The sequence below is a fragment of the Fulmarus glacialis genome, unplaced genomic scaffold (genome assembly GCF_000690835.1).
Source record: "Fulmarus glacialis isolate BGI_N327 unplaced genomic scaffold, ASM69083v1 scaffold47428, whole genome shotgun sequence".
Lineage (NCBI taxonomy): Eukaryota > Metazoa > Chordata > Aves > Procellariiformes > Procellariidae > Fulmarus > Fulmarus glacialis.
In genome coordinates this window covers 1-20,650 of record NW_009227212.1, presented here as the reverse complement: position 1 = coordinate 20,650, position 20,650 = coordinate 1, and the positions used below count along the sequence as shown (strand labels likewise).

The 20,650-nt window shown below is 39.4% G+C and overlaps 1 protein-coding gene across 1 annotated transcript; it reads left to right on the top strand.

Moving 5' to 3' along the window:
- The first annotated feature begins 1,507 nt into the window (after positions 1 to 1,507).
- Positions 1,508 to 18,619, top strand: LOC104070492 (phosphatidate cytidylyltransferase 1-like). The gene is given in 11 exon segments (XM_009583067.1): positions 1,508 to 1,583; positions 2,822 to 2,966; positions 5,283 to 5,422; positions 6,480 to 6,538; positions 8,727 to 8,809; positions 10,292 to 10,379; positions 11,444 to 11,512; positions 12,324 to 12,476; positions 15,128 to 15,247; positions 17,214 to 17,317; positions 18,490 to 18,619. Coding segments are annotated over 11 exon segments (1,167 nt in total).
- The last annotated feature ends 2,031 nt before the right edge of the window (positions 18,620 to 20,650 follow it).

Sequence of the window (20,650 nt, the reverse complement as noted above, 5' to 3'; positions counted from 1 at the left end):
CCTGTAGTTCCCTGGATCCTCATTCCGGCTCTTCTTGTAGACGGGTGTCACATTTGCCAACCTCCAGTCAACTGGGACCTCCCTGGTTAGCCAGGACTGCTGATAAATGATTGAAAGTGGCTTGGTGAGCACTTCCGCCAGCTCCTTCAGTACCCTTGGGTGGATCCCATCCAGCTCCATAGACTTGTGTGTATCTAAGTGGTGTAGCAGGTCGCTAACCATTTCCCCTTGGATTATGGGGGCTTCATTCTGCTCCCCTGTCTTCCAGCTCAGGATGCTGGGTACCCTGAGAACAATTGGTCTTGCTACTAAAGGCTGAGGCAAAGAAGGCATTAAGCACGTCAGCCTTTTCCTCATCCTTTGTCACTATGTTTCCTCCTGCATCCAATAAAGGATGGAGATTATCCTTAGCCCTCCTTTTGTTGCTAATGTATTTACAGAAACTTTTTTTTATTGTCTTTTACGGCAGTAGCCAGAGTAAGTTCTAGTTGGGCTTTGGCCCTTCTAATTTTCTCCCTGCATAACCTCATGACATCCTTCTAGTCCTCCTGAGTTGCCTTCTTCCAAAGGTCATAAACTCCCTTTTTTTTTTCCGTTTGTCTTGTGAGACTGGAATTGTCTTGAGAGACTGGAATGCTGTTTCACCAGTATTATGGTCTGCATTACGGTCTCTACATATGAATTAGTCTGGTTTATATTTCCTGTTTTCAGGTGAATGACATAACAAACTAGTAATTCATTGTTTCGTTGGTGGAGGATTTTCTTTTTTGTGTGTGAAGAAACAACAAAAAAAGCCCCTTTAAAGTGTAAGTCATTGTAGAGAGATACTTTTTTTCACAATCCTTCCTTTAGTAGTCTGTTACACTTGAGAATGATGATAACGAACGAAAAGGAACTGATCAATTTGCAACTGAGATTGCAGTCATGGGCAAAGCTGTCAAGAGATGAACCAAAAAGTAATTAAAGTTAGTATAGAATTGGAATAGAGTTCTTCCTCTGTTGTACCATAAAGCAAAAACTCTGTCTTCCGATATAATAAACTGTTCATAAAGTTGACATATGAGACTACGTAAAAAGAAGAATGGAGGGGAAAAACCAGTTTTGTTCATGAATTATTTCATTTCACATGAATCAAATAGCTTACATTTAAACAAGAGTTGTCGTGCTAAAATAAAATCTTAACACTGAGACTGAAAACGCACAGAGACTTGTAGGAAGGGTAATCCAGTGAAGTTTGGAGGACAAGCCCTGAGACTGCTCTAAAAAGTTGGGAGGCATGTTTTATGTTTGCCTGCTACTAAGGTTACAGGCACAAGCTTCCATGCCTTTGGACCCCAGTGTCCTTTTCCACTGCAAGGTGCAATCTTTTAATGTTGCACTCATGTATAGCATTAAAGTTTTATAATGTAGGCCAAGCAGAAGAAAGAGTATGAGATAGGGGAGCTTCAAAATTAACTCTATGCGGTGGTGTAAGACTGTTCTAAACTGTGTTCACATGTTGAGCGAGATGAAATTTATTCATGAATGCAGGCGGAAAGAGAATACTGCAAAGCCTAGCATGCCAACACGCACAATCAGCGTGGGTAGATTCTTACTCCTGCCTCTGCACAGGATTACTGATGACCTGTGTTTGGCAATACTTGATATCTGGGCAGGGCAATCTGCTTGGTGGCTGTGGATTAGACAAAACTGGCAGAGAGTCCTTTGGAGCCCAAAGACTGACAGGACGTACTACCAGACTTGCACGGGCAAGCACTGAAGTAGTGAGATTGGCAAAACAAAATGAAGGCTGTGGAGGGTGTGACATTCAGACCTGGGTTAGACGAGCTTTGCTTCTCATCATCAATGCTAACTGCCCTTAATGAGATGCTTGCAAGTGGAAGACCTTGGTGTCCAAGTTGTGTTGCACAGCTAGTTTTTTCCATTGGGCCTAGAAAATATTTCTTAAACTAAATTTAAAGATAAAACTTAGTCAAAAGAAATAGAAAAGCCTTCTTTACAGGAAGTACTTTTGACCTGCTTCTGCCAAACTGTTTTAATGAAGAAAAGTCAGGAGCTTTCCCTTGTTTCACAAGCATATTCTTGCAGCTAGCTGTTGTGGTTTAACCCGGCAGGCATCTAAACACCACACAGCCATTCGCTCACTCCTCCCCAGTGGGATGGAGGAGGGAATCAGAAAAAAGGTAAAACTCGTGGGTTGAGATAAAGACAATTTAATAGGACAGAAAAGGAAGGAAAAATAATAATGATAAAAGAATATACAAAACAAGTGATGCATAATGCAATTGCTCACCACCTGCTGATTGATGCCCAGCCAGTTCCCGAGCAGCAGCCATGCCCCCCCAGCCAACTCCCCCCAGGTTTTTTTGTTCAGCATGACGTCGTGTGGTATGGAATATCTCTTTGGCCAGTTTGGGTCAGCAGTCCTGGCTGTGTCCCCTCCAAGCATCTTGTGCACTTGCAGCCTCCTCACTGGCAGGACAGTATGGGAAGTTGAAAAGTCCTTGACTTAGTGTAAGCACTGCTCAGCAACAACTAAAACATCAATGTGTTATCAACATTATTCTCATCCTAAATCCAAAACACAGTACTATACCAGCTACTAGGAAGAAAATTAACTCTATCCCAGCCGCAACCAGGACACTAGCCCAATGTGTTTTTTCTCAGCACGCCTAGTGGTTTTGAGGTTTTTGTGGGGTTTTAAATGGAGCTTTAGTTTTCCTTGGACTTGCTTTGAAGCTGTCTGTTTTCTGTGTGGAATTTGAATTCAGAATAATTTCTCCCCTTAATGCAGGTTGCAGTACTACTTACTGCCTTTAAGAGACAACTGCAGCATATTTACATAGTTTTTTATTTCTCTTATTTTAGGTCTTAAGCATCCAAGTGAAGTGTTACCATGAAATCATTACTATAGGTTACAGAGTCTACCACTCATATGATTTACCATGGTTTAGATCCCTCAGCTGGTGAGTAGCAAGTAGGAACATCAATAAGTAGGGATGTGTAACTTAAATCTTCATGTTCTTCATATCCTGTCATGGTGGAATGATAGCTTTGTAGGTCATGTGCGGACATAAAACTTGACATCTGTCTCTAATACAGGATTCTGTAGTTGTCTTCCACCTGTGAACTTGAACAAGTCAGTTGGCCTTTTACTACTTCAATTTTTTTCCTTGTTATAGATATGTATATATGTACACATATATGTATGCATGCATATATGCTTTGAGTCAGAATTAAGCACGTGTAAGCTATCTAAAAATATGCATAGCCAAATAATCACCTGATATGTACCGCCTGAACTGCTTTGATTTTTTTTTTTTTTTGTGACTGTTAACCTTGCACAAGAAATAAATAGAACAGGTACCTTAAAGGCTCCTTTTCGCACACACAGAGAATTAAAATAATAACATACAAGTTTTAGATCCTTTCCAAACGTGCACTTAATCACAGGACTGCATAAATATAGTCTTGGGAGATCTTCTGAAAGCCAAAAGATGAGATTAATTTTTCTGGCAAATCCCAGATACCTGTGACAATGTCCAGCTTATGTAGGGCTGGGTAGAACTGGGGAAATCAATTCTTCTTCTGAGTTCTGGGAGGAAAAATAAAGGCTTTTGATTAGAGTCAGCGTTATGGGAATGTGTTGGGCACATGTAGTCTCTAAGGTGCTTAAGGACATAATTCTTCAGTCATGACCTATGTTGTGTTGTTTTGGTTTTGTGTTGGGTTTGGGTTTTTAAGGAATTGAAATATCTAGGTTATTCCCTGTCTCTTGTCACATTGCTTCTTCACTTCTAGAAGCAACTTTACTGTATCTGTCGACTCTTCTGTAAATGTTAATCAGTTCCCCTCTGGTCACTCCTGGATTATCCAGGGGACTGATCTATTGTTTGCTTTATTCCATGGCTTCTGGATCTACAGCTAGAGCAGACTCATACATGAATGATTCTGCAGTCTTGCCAAAATTTTTAGAGGCGGAGATGTGCACTCTACCACTTAGTCTACTTTGGTAGTTGACCACCGTCACTTTCATACGTGGAGCTCAAAATCAACTCTGCATTGCCACATTAGTTAACATCAAAGCTCCTTTCAGTCCAACATCTTGCCACTGAGACTAAATATTAAGACATTTCAATGAGATGAGAGAATCCTGTTAGTAGTCTGAACATCAACTATTTGGCTTATTTAGAGATGTGAAGCCCTGCAAAGTGAGCGTTAACATCTGTTGCGGGGAAGAGAATGAGTACTGATTGCTCTGAGACTATCCAGAGATCCAGTCTTGAATCACAAGTTTTTATCTTCTGTGGCTGACTTTGGTAATAAGCCGAAGAGTATGTTGCCCAGAAAGGTGCATCTCTTAGTGGTTTTGGATTTGCTATTTTTTAGTTTTTATTGAGTACTGCCTTGGCATTTGAGGATCCCATTGTGACTTAACTCTAGAAAGCTGAGTAACTGAACTTGTATGAAAAACTGTGACAGAATTACTTGTGTACTGACTGTTTTGACTGAAAGGAATTTCTTTGAAGATCCTTCAAAAAGAGATGGCTGAAGGTGACATTTCACCTCAGTTGAACCTTGGGTGTGGACATACTCCCACAAAATTGTTTTGAAAAAGTTGTAGTAATAGCTGCATTTACTAGTTAGTTGATGAATTTAACCCTGTAAGATTATTGCTCGGTCAAGCGGAGTAGAAGATACAGCAGTAACTCTTTCAGATGAGAATCTTCAGGCCAAATGGCAAAAGTATAGTTACATTCAGATCCTCAAGCCCCATGTCAGATTCACTGTCTTATAACCTCAGAGGATTTGTTATGCAAGTACCTTTTTTCCTATTTGTAAGGCAGAAATCACAAACTACCCTTACTAGAATACAGGAAAAGAATATGCAGAATTGCTTGTGTCAGTATCAATGATAGCAGGTACTTGTTCTGTACTTTTAGAATATCTGTAAAGGACTTGCATAGGTGTGGAGTATTCAATACTGTAGTTAAGGATGAAAGGAATTTTCCAACTGTATCCGGCAAAATGTGTTTGTTTTTCTAGTGCGGTTGCTTTAGAAGAAGTAAATTACAAAAATTGGCTTATTAGAGGAGATGCCAACCCAGAAACATAAGATTGGATTTATACTTGAATTTTATTTTTATCACGTCTTTTCTACCCTTCTGGTTTTCCTTTTGTGTGGTGTTTTTTGTTGTGGTTTTTGTTTGTTTTGTTTTTAAGAATGACACCTAAATAGATATTATCTTGTTAAAATAACTGCTAGCTGTTGTATGTTGTAGGTACTTTTTGCTGTGTGTGAACTACTTCTTTTATGGAGAGACTGTAGCTGATTACTTCGCTACATTTGTTCAGAGAAGAGAACAGCTTCAATTCCTAATTCGTTACCACAGATTTATATCTTTTGCACTCTATTTAACAGGTAAGTGTAGGAAATTGCAAAACTGAAAGAACTTTGTGCTGCATTTGTTTCTGTGTTTATTTCTTTTTTTAAAAAAAATTGCTCCCCAGCTTTATGCACTTTCAGTTTCTCTTTCCTCTTGATGTTTAAGGAAATTAGGTGTTCGCAGTTCCATTTTTCCTTTGAAAAGATGAATATAAATTTTGCATTCACTGAGAAGAAGAAAGCAGCCTAAACAAGTAGGTGATCTTGAGAAAATTGAGCTAATAGCACTCAAGAGAAGTTGGCGTGAATTAATTTTGATCGCTGAAGAACTGGCCCTTTAAACCAGATAAAAATTCTAGTTGGTGCTTAGATCGCAAACTTGAAACCAGCTTTGCAAGACTTGACCTTTTTCAGCTGGCTTTGGCTTGAGGAAACTAACTTAACTAATGCCTCATGACCGCTGAAGGGCGGTGAGGGGAGAGATGAGACAAGCCAGTGATGAACAAAAGCAGGAGGCAAAGCATAGCAGAGCCCCTTGGTGGCTGTCGCATTGGGATCGTGGGGTCACTGAGGGGCTGTCCTCAGGGTTAAGGGTCTTCTGAGGGCCTCTGACCCCTGCTGGCACAGGAAGTTGCCCTAGGGGAGAAGAGGTGCTCTGTTAGCCACCCAGAACACTTCTTTCAGTCAGTTGGATTCTCCAACGCCTGCACTTCACGTGTTGCATGCAGCCGTAAGCCTGTCCGGGCGAAAGGGGCAAGCTGGTCTCTTCCTTTCAATTATTTCTGTTAATTATTTAAAATCAGCTTGTCGACCTGGTTTTTGAGTGGTTTTTAAAGGTGATGGTCTCCTCCCCTAAAAATTGATGTCTACGATGAGACCTTGTAAGTAATGAAATGGGTGCTTTTTACTGATGTTAACTAAATCTGGTGCTCTAATGAGAATGATTTTGTATGTACACGTAACTGAATACAAGCAAATGCTCCTAGCAGCAGAGGGATTAAAAGCTGCTTCAAGGGAAGAGAATTACTGGTATATCACAGTTCAGTGTAATTAAATATAAGATGGTACAAACTACACTTGCTTTGTTTTACAGGCTTCTGCATGTTTGTTTTGAGTTTAGTGAAGAAGCATTATCGTCTGCAGTTTTACATGGTATGTATTACCCACTTCACTGCGGTTACTTACGTTATGAATGTCACTAGAAACAGTCATGTCCCTATGTTCATAAAATAGCTTGGAAGAGGGATGTGGAAAATGTGCTTAAACCGACAGGAACTTGAAATGAAGTGGTGGTGGGCTGTTCAGTATCTGTTCACCTTGCAGCTTATTATTATTATATCACGGGATGTGGCCTTTCAGTCAATACAAGCTGTCATTGGTGAGGCCTTGTGCATATACAATGTGATACGTTTCCCTTAGTGATAGGCCGATATGAAAGAGATTCCTGGAGCAAGGGGTGTGCATCTCCCTCCCAGGTCTGAAGCCAAGTAGTTCAGCATAGCGTGGGAAGTGGTTCTTGTGACTCAAGGGTTACTTTGTAGAGGCCCCACTGAAGTGCCGTGAAGGGAACTTGATCTTAACCCCTATGTGGAAGATTTATTCTGTGACGCTTAACAGCAGGTCTGGTCTTCTGCTCTGCTGTGCCTCAATAGACCATTAATCTATTAAAAGAAACCAGTATTCTCATCTTTTGTATTTGTCCACCTAATAAACAGCATAGTGGATAATCAAGAGCATGAACTTTTTTCTTATATATATCTTATAGGTCGAAAACTAATTTTGTAATGTCACACGTAAAAAAAAAACAAAACAAACCAGCCACCCACCCAAACCCAAACCAAACCAAACCTTAAAACACCACTGAACCCCCCACTTCTAATCATAGGAATGATTAGAAGCAACAGTAAAACAGTAATGCAATACAGCTCCTGTCTTTAAAGAACTTGAGCAGTCAGGGCATTGTGCAACCTTAAAGATTTCCTAAAGCTCTGGGGATGCTTTAGAGAGTTAACCCCTCTGTTTCTACAATGCTTTAGGTAGCACTTTACCATTGAGGATCCCTAATTCTAGACTAGGACTTAGCTGAGACCTGTATGAGCATGTAAAAAAATCTTTTACTCAAGAAAATTTACCCTGTTTGTGGGAGAACTTGCCTGACAGGGAGATGCAGCTTTTCTAGGAGAGGTGGTCTTTATCTTCTCATCTGCAAAAAAAGTCCTCTTCAGATTGGCACAAGGTAAATATATTAATTTTCCATAATTTTTTTTCCTTTTTCCCCTTCTGGAAAGAAGGCAGAAAAAAATGTGGTGCCAGTCATATGACTTGGTGCCTACCCAGAAAACATTAAGGTGTGACTACCTAAGAATTGCAGTAAAACAGAGGGAAGCCGTGTATCCACTGTGTGGCAACAGTATTTGGACAGACAGGGATAGTAGCCATTTGGGTTTAGGTTGTGTTCCAGTATCACCGTACAATACTAAAAATTTTTCTGCAGAGATTCTTTAATTAACCGGCAGGTCATATTTTCAGAAACATTTAGTCAGTTCTTGCATCCCCCCTTTCAGCCTTCTTGAGTTGTCTTAACTGGAAGTAGATGCTGGCTGCCATAGGAAAACACATGTGATAAGAGAATTAAAGTAGGACATTCTGAGTGTTAAATCACCCAGACATTTAGAGTGCTTAAATTTGGTGTTTCATGGAAAAACTACTAGTTCTTGATTTAAAAGTTTTTGGAAAATAAAATCTATTGTAGAATTTTTACTGGTAAACTGTTTGGAAACCACTTTATTGTACACTGGTGCTACAGAATAAAACCAAGTATGTACAGTAATACTGAGGAAAATGACTGTTTAAATGACCATGCGCATAAAAATTTGCTTTGTCTTTGCTAATCCTGAGAATTTTCATGTTTCATAAGAGGACTGGTATTCTGTTATGAGAGATATCCACATCTGTGTAACATGACTCTTTCATGAGTAGTTCATTGCCATTTTATTGTTACAGTTCTAACATGTCTGTTATATGTATATACAGAATATCACATTGCTTACATTTCTTTGCTACTTTCATGCTGAAGGTGTGTGTCTTATTAAATCAGATGTTAAACTGCACGTTAAAAAATTCTGGGTGGAGGTAAGTGATGGGGAAACCTGTTAAAGTTTCAGTACTTGCTTCAGAAAGCCAGCTAACTTGTGATATACTGTATGCACACATTGCATTATCACTAGAACTGGTCTTTCCTTTGAGCTCCTAAGTAGCTCCTCTAGCTGACACGCCAGTATTTATGAAGGTGTATGGATCAGTGTTTTCACTAACTGTTGTGTTGTTGCATTGTTAACAGTTCGCATGGACTCATGTCACTTTGCTGATCACTGTAACTCAATCTCATCTTGTCATCCAAAATCTCTTTGAAGGCATGATCTGGTAAGGGGACAGTAATAAATTGATTTGTAACTATTGCATTGAAAGGTTGATTCTTTTACATAGATCATGGAGAATAATTGTGGGAACAGTTAAAGCAGCACAAATTAAAGCAGTATTAATATCTAGCTGGAAGGGGAGGAATTGGGAGTGATGAGGTAAAGGATACAGGAGAGGAAGCAGAAACCTCTTTAACTAGATTGGCAGCCACAAGTATGATAGTTTTGAACAACCACTTCATTTACGTGCAAAGAATAGGATTGCTTGCATGCTTGGTAAAATAGTTTCCATAGCATTTTGCTGAATGGATGAATATCCAGCAGTTCTTTTTTCAATTACTTGGGAGCTTCAGGTTGCTCAGAGCTATTGAAGTTGGACCATTTAATTTGAAATCCCCAATTTAGCCGCCTTCCCTGCCACCTTCCCTGTTCAGATAAATTCAGATTACTTAAAATATTTTAAGAGTTTAAATCTTGGATATTGTTGGGTCATCTTAATGCCCCATTTCCAGTGATATATTAAATTCTGATGATGCAGTTAAACTTGATTACTTAAAACCGCTCCTCAAAGAGAGGGTGTGTTTTTCCACCCCCCCACTTCTTTAGGGACAGGGTAAATTACAAGTTGAGAAAGAAGGAAGAAGCACCTGGAAGATGATTTGTGTTCTTCCAAGGACATAATACTGCATGTTCTCCTTTTTCTTTTCCTGATATATGTACAACTGGGGAGATTATTGCAGAAAAGACGTGCTTGTAGTTGGAAAGAAAACCTAAAGCCTTTGACAAAGTTTGTATGAACAAATTCTTTTCATAGCAATCATGTTCATGTGCCAAAAACTGAACCTAGTTGCCTTGCTAGCCTACTATTTCTCATTTCCACTGGTGCTGGGCAATTTGGCAGATGGTCACAAAATCTGACTTTTAGCTTATTAATACATCCCTGCTTTGAAAAGGGAAAAAAAAGAGATTAACAGGCTTGAGTACCAAATTCAGATGCTGTCTGCATGCAAAAAATACTTAGAAAGCTAATGAGGCTGCTCCAAACTGACAAGAAGAAAAAAAGGAAAACTTTCTTTTTTTTAAAATTTAGGTATCATTAAACTTTACAAGGAATTTGCTTGCTTTGATGTTACCAATAACATTAACATGTTTATATCTGTTGATTTCTTCGTAACTGTGGTACCAGTCTTCAAGCCTGATAAGGAAAAAGCCAGCCTGTTCACATTTTAAGCTCATGCACTAAAATCATATTTTAACTTGAACTAACATGGATCTGTAATGGTCTTGATTGGCTGAAGACTAAAACCAGTAAAGCTAAATATGCTGTTTATGGGAGAACTAGGTGAACACATTATGAAACATAATTCCTTCTAAATACCACAGAAAAATTTCCCAGAAAGAAATGCTGCTGTTTCAATTTCTGTCCTGCGTTTACATTTAGGCAGCTTTTCTTTTTCTCCATGAAACTTTTAATGTCTTTCTCTAGGTTTCTGGTTCCAATTTCAAGTGTTATCTGCAATGATATTACCGCTTACATTTTTGGATTCTTCTTTGGCAGAACTCCATTAATTAAGGTATGTACTTAGGCACTTCCTCACTAACAAGCTTTTACAATTTGTAGCATTTTTGATACTTGTTCAAAAACATGTTCATGGAAAAAATACTTTCCGCTGTACTGCATGATATACATCCTTGCTAAAAAAACAAATTGACTATCCTGTTTCTGAAGATTTGTAAGTGGAAACTGTGATTAATACAAATGTAATATTGACATCACAGTATAATACAGTTTGAGTCTATTGCATCATCATTTATAATAGCTTCCTTTTTGGAAGCATGTTTACTGTACAGAAACTGTAATTTGAAATAAGCCTCTAGGTCATATATATCTATTCCTCATACGGTCTTATTGACGTAGCACTGAGAAGGGCTCAAGTAGTAATCTTCCTATTCTGGTAGAATACGCAAGACCCCACAGAAAGCCATGAAATATTATTTTCATGATGTTGCCATGTTAACTTTTGGATATTTAGTTGGTTCTGATATTAAACTGCTCCTAAATTGAAAACATGATAGAATTTGATGAAGAAAATAGCTTGCTATGCTGGTCTCTCTAGGCCTGCAGTTATTTGCTGTCTTAGTTTGCTAGAATGTATGTAGGAAGCTAGTGTCTCCCGAGGAGCATCCCCAGCAGTAGTTGTCTAACACCCAGGCTTCTGTCACTATCTAAATGTGCACTTGCTAGCAGAGGTCTCCAACAGAGCCATAGCGTGCTTGTGCAGGTTTCCAAGTCTTCTGCTTGAAGGAGCTCAGCTGCTTAATCCGGGTTAGCTGTGGTCAGAGGCAGGCAGCAGCCTCCAGACGGCAGCAGCAGATGGCAAGGGAGCTCTCTGTTCCCTTAAGCTGCCCAGTGGCACCAACCAAATTGTGGCACTTTCCCTCCCTGCCTGGGACAGGTCCTAGCCATACTCCTCTATTTATCATGTTCAGTGGCTGCAGCTGCTGACATTCAGTATTTCACACATACCTTTGAAAAAACAAGTAGGAGCTTAATTTTCACAAACAAGGTCCAGAAATAGAGTAAAAAAGGGTTCAGTGATGCAACTGATGAGGCTAACACTCTCTCTTTTGTGCCTAGCTGTCTCCCAAGAAAACCTGGGAAGGGTTCATTGGAGGCTTCTTTTCCACAGTTGTATTTGGATTTATTGTAAGTAACCACAGGACCTTCCTTGTACAGGTTCAGTCTTCAACTTCCTGGTTTTTACTTGAAGTAAAATTACTGACAAATTTGGTCATCTCAAACTGCTGAAAACCTAAGAGTTAGGGGTTTTTTTGGCTAGAGAATTCTGCCAATTTGTAACTAGCTGGAAAGGCTAGGCAAGGCTTGCTCCTCTCCTGAATAGGTTATATTGACCATCTTTGCCATTACTGTTACAATATCTGGAATTGTTTTATCTATTAGTTGCATCCCTATTTTGAAACTGAAGTTTATTGGTAGCATTATTTATGCTTTGTAAAGTAGTACTTTTGTATTATATACTTTATAGTGACATTTCTCCTGAGTAGTTTACACTGACGATATGCATAGATGATAATAACAGCATACAGTAACTGTTCTGATAAATAATTTATCACCAAGGTCAGCAGAACTTGTAACTGCCAAACTTGGTAGAAGTGGTAGTTCAAGTTTTAATGGAGAAGGGAACTGCAAAGAAATGATGAGTGGTTAACGTTTTGGGATTTTATAATGCAGAAACGTCCCATAGATATGAATCTGAGAGATATGAAAAGGAAAACAGGTTGGGAAATCATCACTAAGCTCATTGAACATCCACATTTGTCTGCCTTGTTGAGGCATTCTCCAGTTTAAACAGACCAATTTTACTCTATTCTGGGTCTCTTTCTTATTGAAAAGATTTTCATTATCCTCAGCTGGCAATGACAAAGCCATCCATTACAGTATGATTTTTGACTGAACCACAAATGCCTATTTCAGGAGTCCTTGTTTTGCTTTTCAGTTTTCCTATTTTTTGGCTCAGCATCAGTACTTTGTCTGCCCTGTGGAATATAACAGTGAAACCAACAGATTTGTGACAGAGTGTGAACCTTCAGAGCTCTTTCAGATGAAGAAGTACTCTGTGCCACCATTGCTTCAGGCTGTGTTGGGATGGGTAAGGAAAAAACCAAGGCTTTGGTTAAAATTGAAATCGTACTTCCCAGCTTGAGTGGTTTTCTAAACATTTTTAGAAAGATATATGAATGCTGGTAAGGCTTGAAGGGTAAGAATTGGTAGCATGAGCCTCTCCGTTGCTCAGACGGGGGAGGTGGTCACCCAAGCATTGTTGAAATGCATTGCTGGAATCACCCGAGGAAACCCACCTGTGTTCTTGTGGCCTGTATTCTCTTTGTGCTGGAAATGGATGTCACTTAAGCATTTTGCAGACAAACCTATTTTTGAAAAGCAACCTTTAAATTTTTGTGGAAAGTGGGCAAAGCCTTGTTATGGCCCGAATTAGTAGCAAGCTTAAGTAATCTTGTAGAACTTCATTCTGTTTTCAGCTAGTGTGTAACTGCTGTTAGGATTGGACTTGTACTTTCTTCACCACATAGCATCTTGTGCATTAGTGCCATTACTTCCGTGCTGAGTGAAAAAGGAGTACCAGTGATAGTTCCGTGTAATGTAGTCACCGACCCTTTTCCTCACGCTCAGCCTGCAAATTCTTTTAAGTGAGTTGTTGTATCTTTACCTGTCAGGAAGTAGTATACTTTGTATAGTAGTACTATACTTTGTATAGTAGTATCCTACTATACAAAGCAGTGCTTCTGAAGTCACAGGCTCCAGACGCACTCCAACAGGAAGAGAATACCAAATAAAACCAAAGCAGTTTGTCATTATCTTTCCTTTAGGGAAAAGAGGAGGTGACTGGGATAAACGCAGAACAAGTGGGTTCTGTAGCACTCCGCTCACCTGTGCAGTGGCTCAGCACGGAGAGTGAGTGCACAGCACTAGGGAAGGCAGTGGGCTTTACTTGGGGTTACATGGGTGTAACACTGAACGAGAAAAGTTCATGTGGTTACAAGAAGAAAGCACAAACTGGAAACTGTAGCAACCAAACTTAAGACTAAAAGTAATTAAAGGCTATAGTTGGTACTTAGAAAAGTAAGATTACATCTAGAAGGAGCTCTGATATTTTCATACCAAATGAATGTACTGTTGCTTCAGGAACTGTGGGGTTGATTGCAAATTTAATAAGGATTTTTCTGCACAAAAACATAATCTGGACTGAGCAGAGAGAAATCTTACTGTGTCCAGCTATATTGTGTATTTTAGTAAAGGGCAAGGTGACGGGAACGGCCAGCTCTGTGCCAGTCTAATAGAGAGCTATCAGTTAACCCTAAAAAGAGATGGTAGTTCCACGTGCACTTCTGGAGTACTTCTGCCAGGCTCTAACAAGCCTTTTGAGGAGAGAATTAGTTTTAGCACTCTTTATAGAAGGTCAGATCGAATCTACTTTTTTGGGCAACAGCCCGTTTTTGGTTTTCCCTCTGTTAATCATTGCCTGATGTTCTCTCAGAAATATGACCAGATGTTATGTTTGGAAGACATTTTGCTTGGTGTCAAAAGATGTTGAGCCTTGTGTTCTCCCAACAAAATTGACTTAATAATTCCAACTCCTAAACTTTTCTGTTTGACCTACTGAATAGTTTAGTCTAAAAGAAAGGTGTCTTAAGATAAATACACAAAGTACTCAAGAAGTTAATTGGTGTTGGCCAGCTGTGATGCAAATCAGAAACACAAGGTACAGGATTTTTCAGCTACAGATGGTATTTATCAAGACTTGCCGGCTGAGGTATGCTCTGCTTTCAGGGATGAGGCCAGCATAGCGTTCCCCTGAAGGCTGGAGCTTGTACCATTGACTTGAAAGTGCTCAAAGCTAAGTTACAAAAAAAACCCCAAACAACCCCAAAACCCAGAATACCCAAACAAACCAAAAAACCCCAATCAAAAAAACCCAACAAACCCAAAACCCAGAAAACCCAAACAAACCAAAAAACCCCAATCAAAAAAACCCAACAAACCCAAAACACCACAACCAACCAAAAAAACCTCTTTTTTTTAATCTGTGTCAGGAAGGAAAACAGGTACCTGTTGCCAGTGAAGTCTCTCTTATCTGTAAGAACTTGAACAGATCAAAACAAATTTCAAATCTGTGAACAGGCTGAGGGGAACAATATCTGTTTAAAATGCAAACCAAGAAGTTATTAATGGGGGTAAACCTTCTATCTCCCATTATCACCGTATGTACACAAAGATGACAGTATGGCGGACTAGTGCAAAATTTCTATCTATCCCGTGAGAGCACTTGGAAGAAGTGACAGTGAATGGCATGAAGGTGACAAGTTTGTGGAGAGCGTTGGGCCACTTACTAGAGCAATACCAGGAATTTGTGGAAAACTCCTTTGTTTACAGGAAATGGAGCTGGAAAAGCAGAACCAGGAAAGACTAGAGAGTCCCATCGTACGTTATGGAATTAGTAGTTTATATTCCTTATGATCAGTTAAGGGATTGGCTGAAAACCGCATCGTTTGTTAAAGTTAACTGCTCTAGCAACCCCGAATAATTCATCCTGTTCACATGACCAGACCTTTCAGCAGCTTTCTACAGTGTGTCTACTTTTCCTTTCTTTACAGTATTACTTTGTGTCAGAAAAACTGGAGCTTTGTGAAATTTGCTCTGTAACAGCCCCATTTTAAAATATTTAAGCTTAAAATGCCTACAATCAAACATATTGAAATACAGTGCTAATTATTTTTCTTGTAGGAAACGGTGAATATGTACCCATTTCAGATGCACAGCATTGCACTGTCAACATTTGCCTCATTAATTGGGCCATTTGGAGGATTCTTCGCCAGTGGATTTAAAAGAGCTTTCAAAATCAAGGTATGTAATGACTCCTGTAAGCTGGTTTTGTTTCGGTTTTCTCTTTGAATTAGATAAATTGGTTGGTTGGGTTTGATTTTTTTTTTTTTTTCCAATCGTTCATTGTAGTACCTAGTGTTTCTATTAAGGTGCAATGATGTTTGAGCTGTTATTTAGCATCAGCAGCAGTACTTAGTTTTATCAGATATATGTATGTGTTGTTTTTAAAACTTTGCATAATCAACATGTGACTTTAGTGTTGAAATCTAAGAATAATTTGGTTTCATATTTTGGTTGATAATTACTCTTCCAAGTCATGTTGCAGAAGTGGTTTGGACAAGCAAGATGTGAGATATTATACTTGTCATGAAAAGCAATTTGTAGATGCCTAAGAAGCATCAACAGTGGTTTACCATTCAGATTGTGGCTGGCTGTGTTTTACCAATAGTATTTGTGTCGTATGGAGATGCTGATGTGGCAGGTTCACCAAAGCATGAGATGTTTGGCTGCCTTTGCCAATACAGTGCTGCCTTGCAACCAGAGTTTGTATTGGCAAATGATGTGACGTGCTAACTTCTGTTTATTGCAAGGTGTGCGCTGTCGCTTGTGGCAGTGTTGTCCCTGGCTGGTATTAAGTGGCAGCAGGAGTATGGGAAGAGGGCAGCCCCAAATTTTCTCCCGACCTCCTTTATGTCTTGGTAGGACTGCTGTAATTCTTATCCTGTTGCTTGTTGTTGTTCCCTATGTCCACCAGTTTTGGCATGTGCTTTGCACAGAAGCCTCTCTGTTTGTGCTGAACTCCCATACATGTGCTTGTATTTAACCCCTCTTTCTTATGCCGGTCTGAGCAGCTTGTCCGGCACTTTGCTAGCCACAGCCTCATGCGCTGTCATACCTGTACGTCCAGGTAGCAAAAGACTGTTTGTATGAAGAAGGGCTTTTGGGGGGGAAAAAAATGCTTCTGAAAAGCAGCACTTATTCTTAAAGTAGAACATTAAAAAGTACATTTTTTTAATACTTCTGGGCCCCAAGGTGGTGACCAAAGGACTGTCGTGAAGACAGGGATATTGTGGAATTGTTACTGAAGGCAGCACGTAGGTTGGGTTAGACACTCCATGCTTGCCCAGCGCTGGAGGGCTGAAGTGGCACCGGCACAGGACTGGTTTAACTTGCTGGCAGTCGCCCCACGTGAATAAGGTCAGGGTTTTCACCCAGTGAGTACACAAGTGAGTGTGGATGACAAAAAGGATATATGAGGGTAGTTTGACTGATAAAGCTGTTCTACAGACAAGATCAGGTAACACAAAGGTAGTGTATCGCGCTTTATTTGCATCAGAAATACTTTTTTTTAAGTAGTGATAATTTTTTCACTACAGGGTTTTTTGATTCTGTTAAATATATTTATATTGTATGCACACATTATGGTTTTTAACTATGGTTACCAAGAACCCAGTGAAAAAAACAGCAGGCAAATGGGCAGTATGACTTGCGAAGCCAGTGTTAGTGGAAAAAGTCCTCAGGTTACTGCTTCTCCTGTAGCAAATGTATATTCCCTGGTAACAAGTGCTTCAGCAGCAGCTACCAGTAGAGGTGAAAGCAATAAAAGTATTAAAGAGGAGAATTAGATTCTGCAGAGGCAAGAAATGACAGCCATTAGCTTAGGAGGCTTGCTACAAAATGAAGTATGTATAGGCACGCAAGTGTACTCAGTACTGGCAAACCTGCACCTGACCTACCACTGTCCTCTTGCGTGATACTGTGGACAAGTTGCTTCATCCCTTCGTTTTCTTCTCACCCCTTGACTCACCTTTGCAGTTAAAAACTCCTTTAGCAAAGGAGGCTCTTGCTAACTTTTGGCTCAGTGCAGTGAAACCGTAGCTTAATTGCGGCCTTAATGTGCTGCTGTCAAGTGATACATCGTTAGTGTGTTTCATCAGAATCACTGACCATGATTTTTCTTCCCCTCCCCCTCCTTCGCACCCAAAAGGATTTTGCAGACACAATCCCTGGGCACGGTGGAATAATGGATCGCTTTGATTGTCAGTACTTGATGGCCACTTTTGTTCATGTCTATATCACCAGTTTCATAAGGTATGGGCTTTTTACAATATTAACTATTTAAGCTTGCATAGGAGCTGTAACATAGTTACTTCAACAGTGTTCTGCACTGTTAGCATAGAGGAGATTGCAGGTTTCTAAATCTGATTTATGCAATGATTTCAAATACAGAACTATTAAGAAAATATATGTCACTGCCTAGGATTTGTGTCAGGTTCAAGCTATGCCTTAATGTTTCTGTGATGCTGTTAAAGGTAACCTGTGTACCCTAAGTACTAGAAAGTTTTGTGTAGCAGCCTCTTAGAAGTTTTACTAGAGTTTACTGATTACAGGGAGGTATGAGGATGGGGTTTTGGGCAGGAGGGTTGCAGCAACATCTGCTTTCCCTGAAGAGCTTGTAGGTTGTGAGACTGCAGTTCTTCCTATAAGTTTCAGTATTTCTGTTTCTTGACTTGTGATTTTCTGTTTAAGATGAAAACATTATGGTTAAAGAGAGCAGACAACTTCTTAAAAATACTGCTCATCTTCCCTGAACCATACCAGCTTTCAAGAAGAAATCATAGGAATGACAATTCTCTTACAGTCAGTCATTTTAGTTCCTGGGGCAGGGTGGGATCAAGGGGCTGTAGGTGTCCAAACTGATACATGCCCTTAGTTTTGAAAATGCATATGGCTAAATAATTATTAGATACCTAATCAGCAACAGATTCTTTGCCTCGTATTTGGTCCATCTTAGAAGCAGACTGTAGATAAGTGACTAGCTAAAAAAGAGACTGTTATTTAGAAAAGCTTGGTTTAATTTGTGGTTTTCTTTACCAACTTGGCCAACTTTCCATTTAGTTCAATAGTACACAGCTTATCTGGCAACAGATACTAAACTAAAAAAGATCTGTTGATGAAAAATGTTGATTACAGTGATTAAGGATGAATCAGTGAATCTTATTTGTCATAAGCCTTCTTAATATCCCCATTTGACAGCAAATACAAGAAATGCTGTTTAGTTTCTGTTCAGATTGAGCTAACGAGTATGCTTTGCCAGCAATGCTCGCCCATGCATCCTGAGGAGATAGACTGGGAGAAATCCATAACTTGGTGTCCCCAGAAAAGGGAAGGCATTGTTTGCGCAGCAGAGGAAAATGGAAAGCTGTCAAAAAGTTTCTTTAGAGCTGCTGCTCACAAAAAGAATTTTCTTTTTTCATTGACAGGGGTCCAAATCCCAGCAAATTACTGAAACAGCTGTTGATACTTCAGCCTGAGCAACAACTAAGCGTGTATAAAACCCTGAAATCTCACCTCGTCGAAAAAGGGATCCTGCAGCCATCTCTGAGAGGGTAGTTTGTCAAAACAGAGGACTAGAAGAAACTCCATTTACAAGAAGCCTGTGGAAAAGCATTGCAAATGTGCATATAGATAATAGCTAAAGGAAGAGTAGTTTGTGGTCTGGAAGAGGTGAAAGTTTCCTGAAATGAATGTGAATGCTATGACTTCCTATTAGGACACAGAAGATCTCTTACTCCTAAAATAATTAAAATGCTTGCAAAGTAACACTACACGTGCTGTATATTTTAGTTCCTGAAGTGGATGGCAGCACCCAGCCTGACAGGCTTTGTATTAAAAAAAAAAAAAAAAATTTCACTGTTAGTTTTTAATGACTTATTTAATACTATATATCTTAGCAATCCTTTTTTGGACTCCAGTAGTTACTGAAGCGTAAACAGATGAGGCAGGCAGTCACTTTTATGTAGCCCAGTGCTGAAATTACAATTGGCCAGAAAATACTTGTTAGCCCAGTCAAAGAGGTACTTACAGCCTACCTGTATTTACTAAATCACTATGAAGGTTAAACTTAGCTCTGTTTTTAATTAAACAGCTTTCTTATGAAACTATTTCATGCTTTCAATAAAAAAGTACCTTTACTGAAGTATAGCTGGGCTGTTTGGGCTGTGGAGCTGCTATTTCTTTTGGTTAACGTTACAGATTATAAACAAGCGTCTATATCCAAGAGCAGAGATTACCTGAGAAAATGGGATTCTCCAACCCAGTAAACAGATTGAGGAGAATCTGGGTGTTAAGCCCTTGGTTTCCACCACCTGGTCAGTGTCTGAAGACAGTAATTCAAGCCTTATTCCTTGTGCCTCTTAACTACTGCGTAGAATGGGGGTATTTCCTTCTTTTTAAAAGCACTTTGAGGTCCTGAGTAAAAAGTGAAGTTTAAGTGCTCTTTTATTAATGCATTACTCAGTGAAGGACAAAAGTTTTATCTCATGAATGTGCACAGTGCAAGTCAGGATGCATGGTTCTTCCGTCGTGTGTTATTATTTATTAAGAAGATCCTCAAGCAAGCTTGGGTAACCACATAGGTGTTTGAATGGGTAATTTGTACAGAAAGCAGCTATTCTACAGACTTAGACTGGGGCATATGAAGAAAGCTGATGCTCTGAAATTCTCAATCCTAGCTGTTTTCTAACTTTTTTCATCATGTGACATGTCTTGATGCAAATGAAAATATAAACTTTTTTGAGACAACAAAAATGACTCCTGTACAAACAGAAAGCACAAATGCCAATTTTGTTTTGGTATACTGTAACTTGATACAATTTAATTTTTCCAACTAATTGTAAATAAGTTTCTCCTGCAGTGAACATACTGATGCCACATATATGTGTGTCTGTGTATATATATAAAATATTAAAAGGTGTATGTATATATATATAAAAGATGAAAATTTTAAATGATTGGTGCTACTTGAGGATAAAACCATGGAGAAAATCACTAGGGTGAGTGATAAGCTGTATCTGTAAAATTCAGACTGCTTTTTGTTGAACACCATGCAGCTGAGACCACCGTGCACTCTATTTGCACTTAGGCCATGGCAGCGTGTGTACAGCTTGTGTACGGAAAAGCACCCCTGTACATGGCTATGAAACGAAATCCAGGTCTGAAGTAATTCCTGTTGATGTCAGGTATTTGACAGAATTAAATTATGTCTGACCTGGAGATTGCAGTACTGTGTTGAAGGAACGCTCCAAGAGGTGAAAAATGTCGCCAGCTGCTTGTCCATCAGTGGCCTTGTGACTTGGCTTATTAATTGGAGGGGACTGAATTTCAGCCCTTCCACCGGAAGGGCAGCATAGCCTGAGGTTAAAAGGTAGCACAGCCAGGGAGTGGGACATGTGAAAAGGTGCTTTAAAAAGGAGGGAAGGGAAAATGAGAGGGCGATCAAAGTAGCATACCTAGAAAACTAACTTTTAGATGAGGCTTTGGTTATGTACAGGACTTTGGTAGATGCTTATGAAAAAACACAGCCGTACTGGAGCTGGTATATCTTTATCCTGGGTATTTAAAAAAAAAAAATTAAAAATTTAA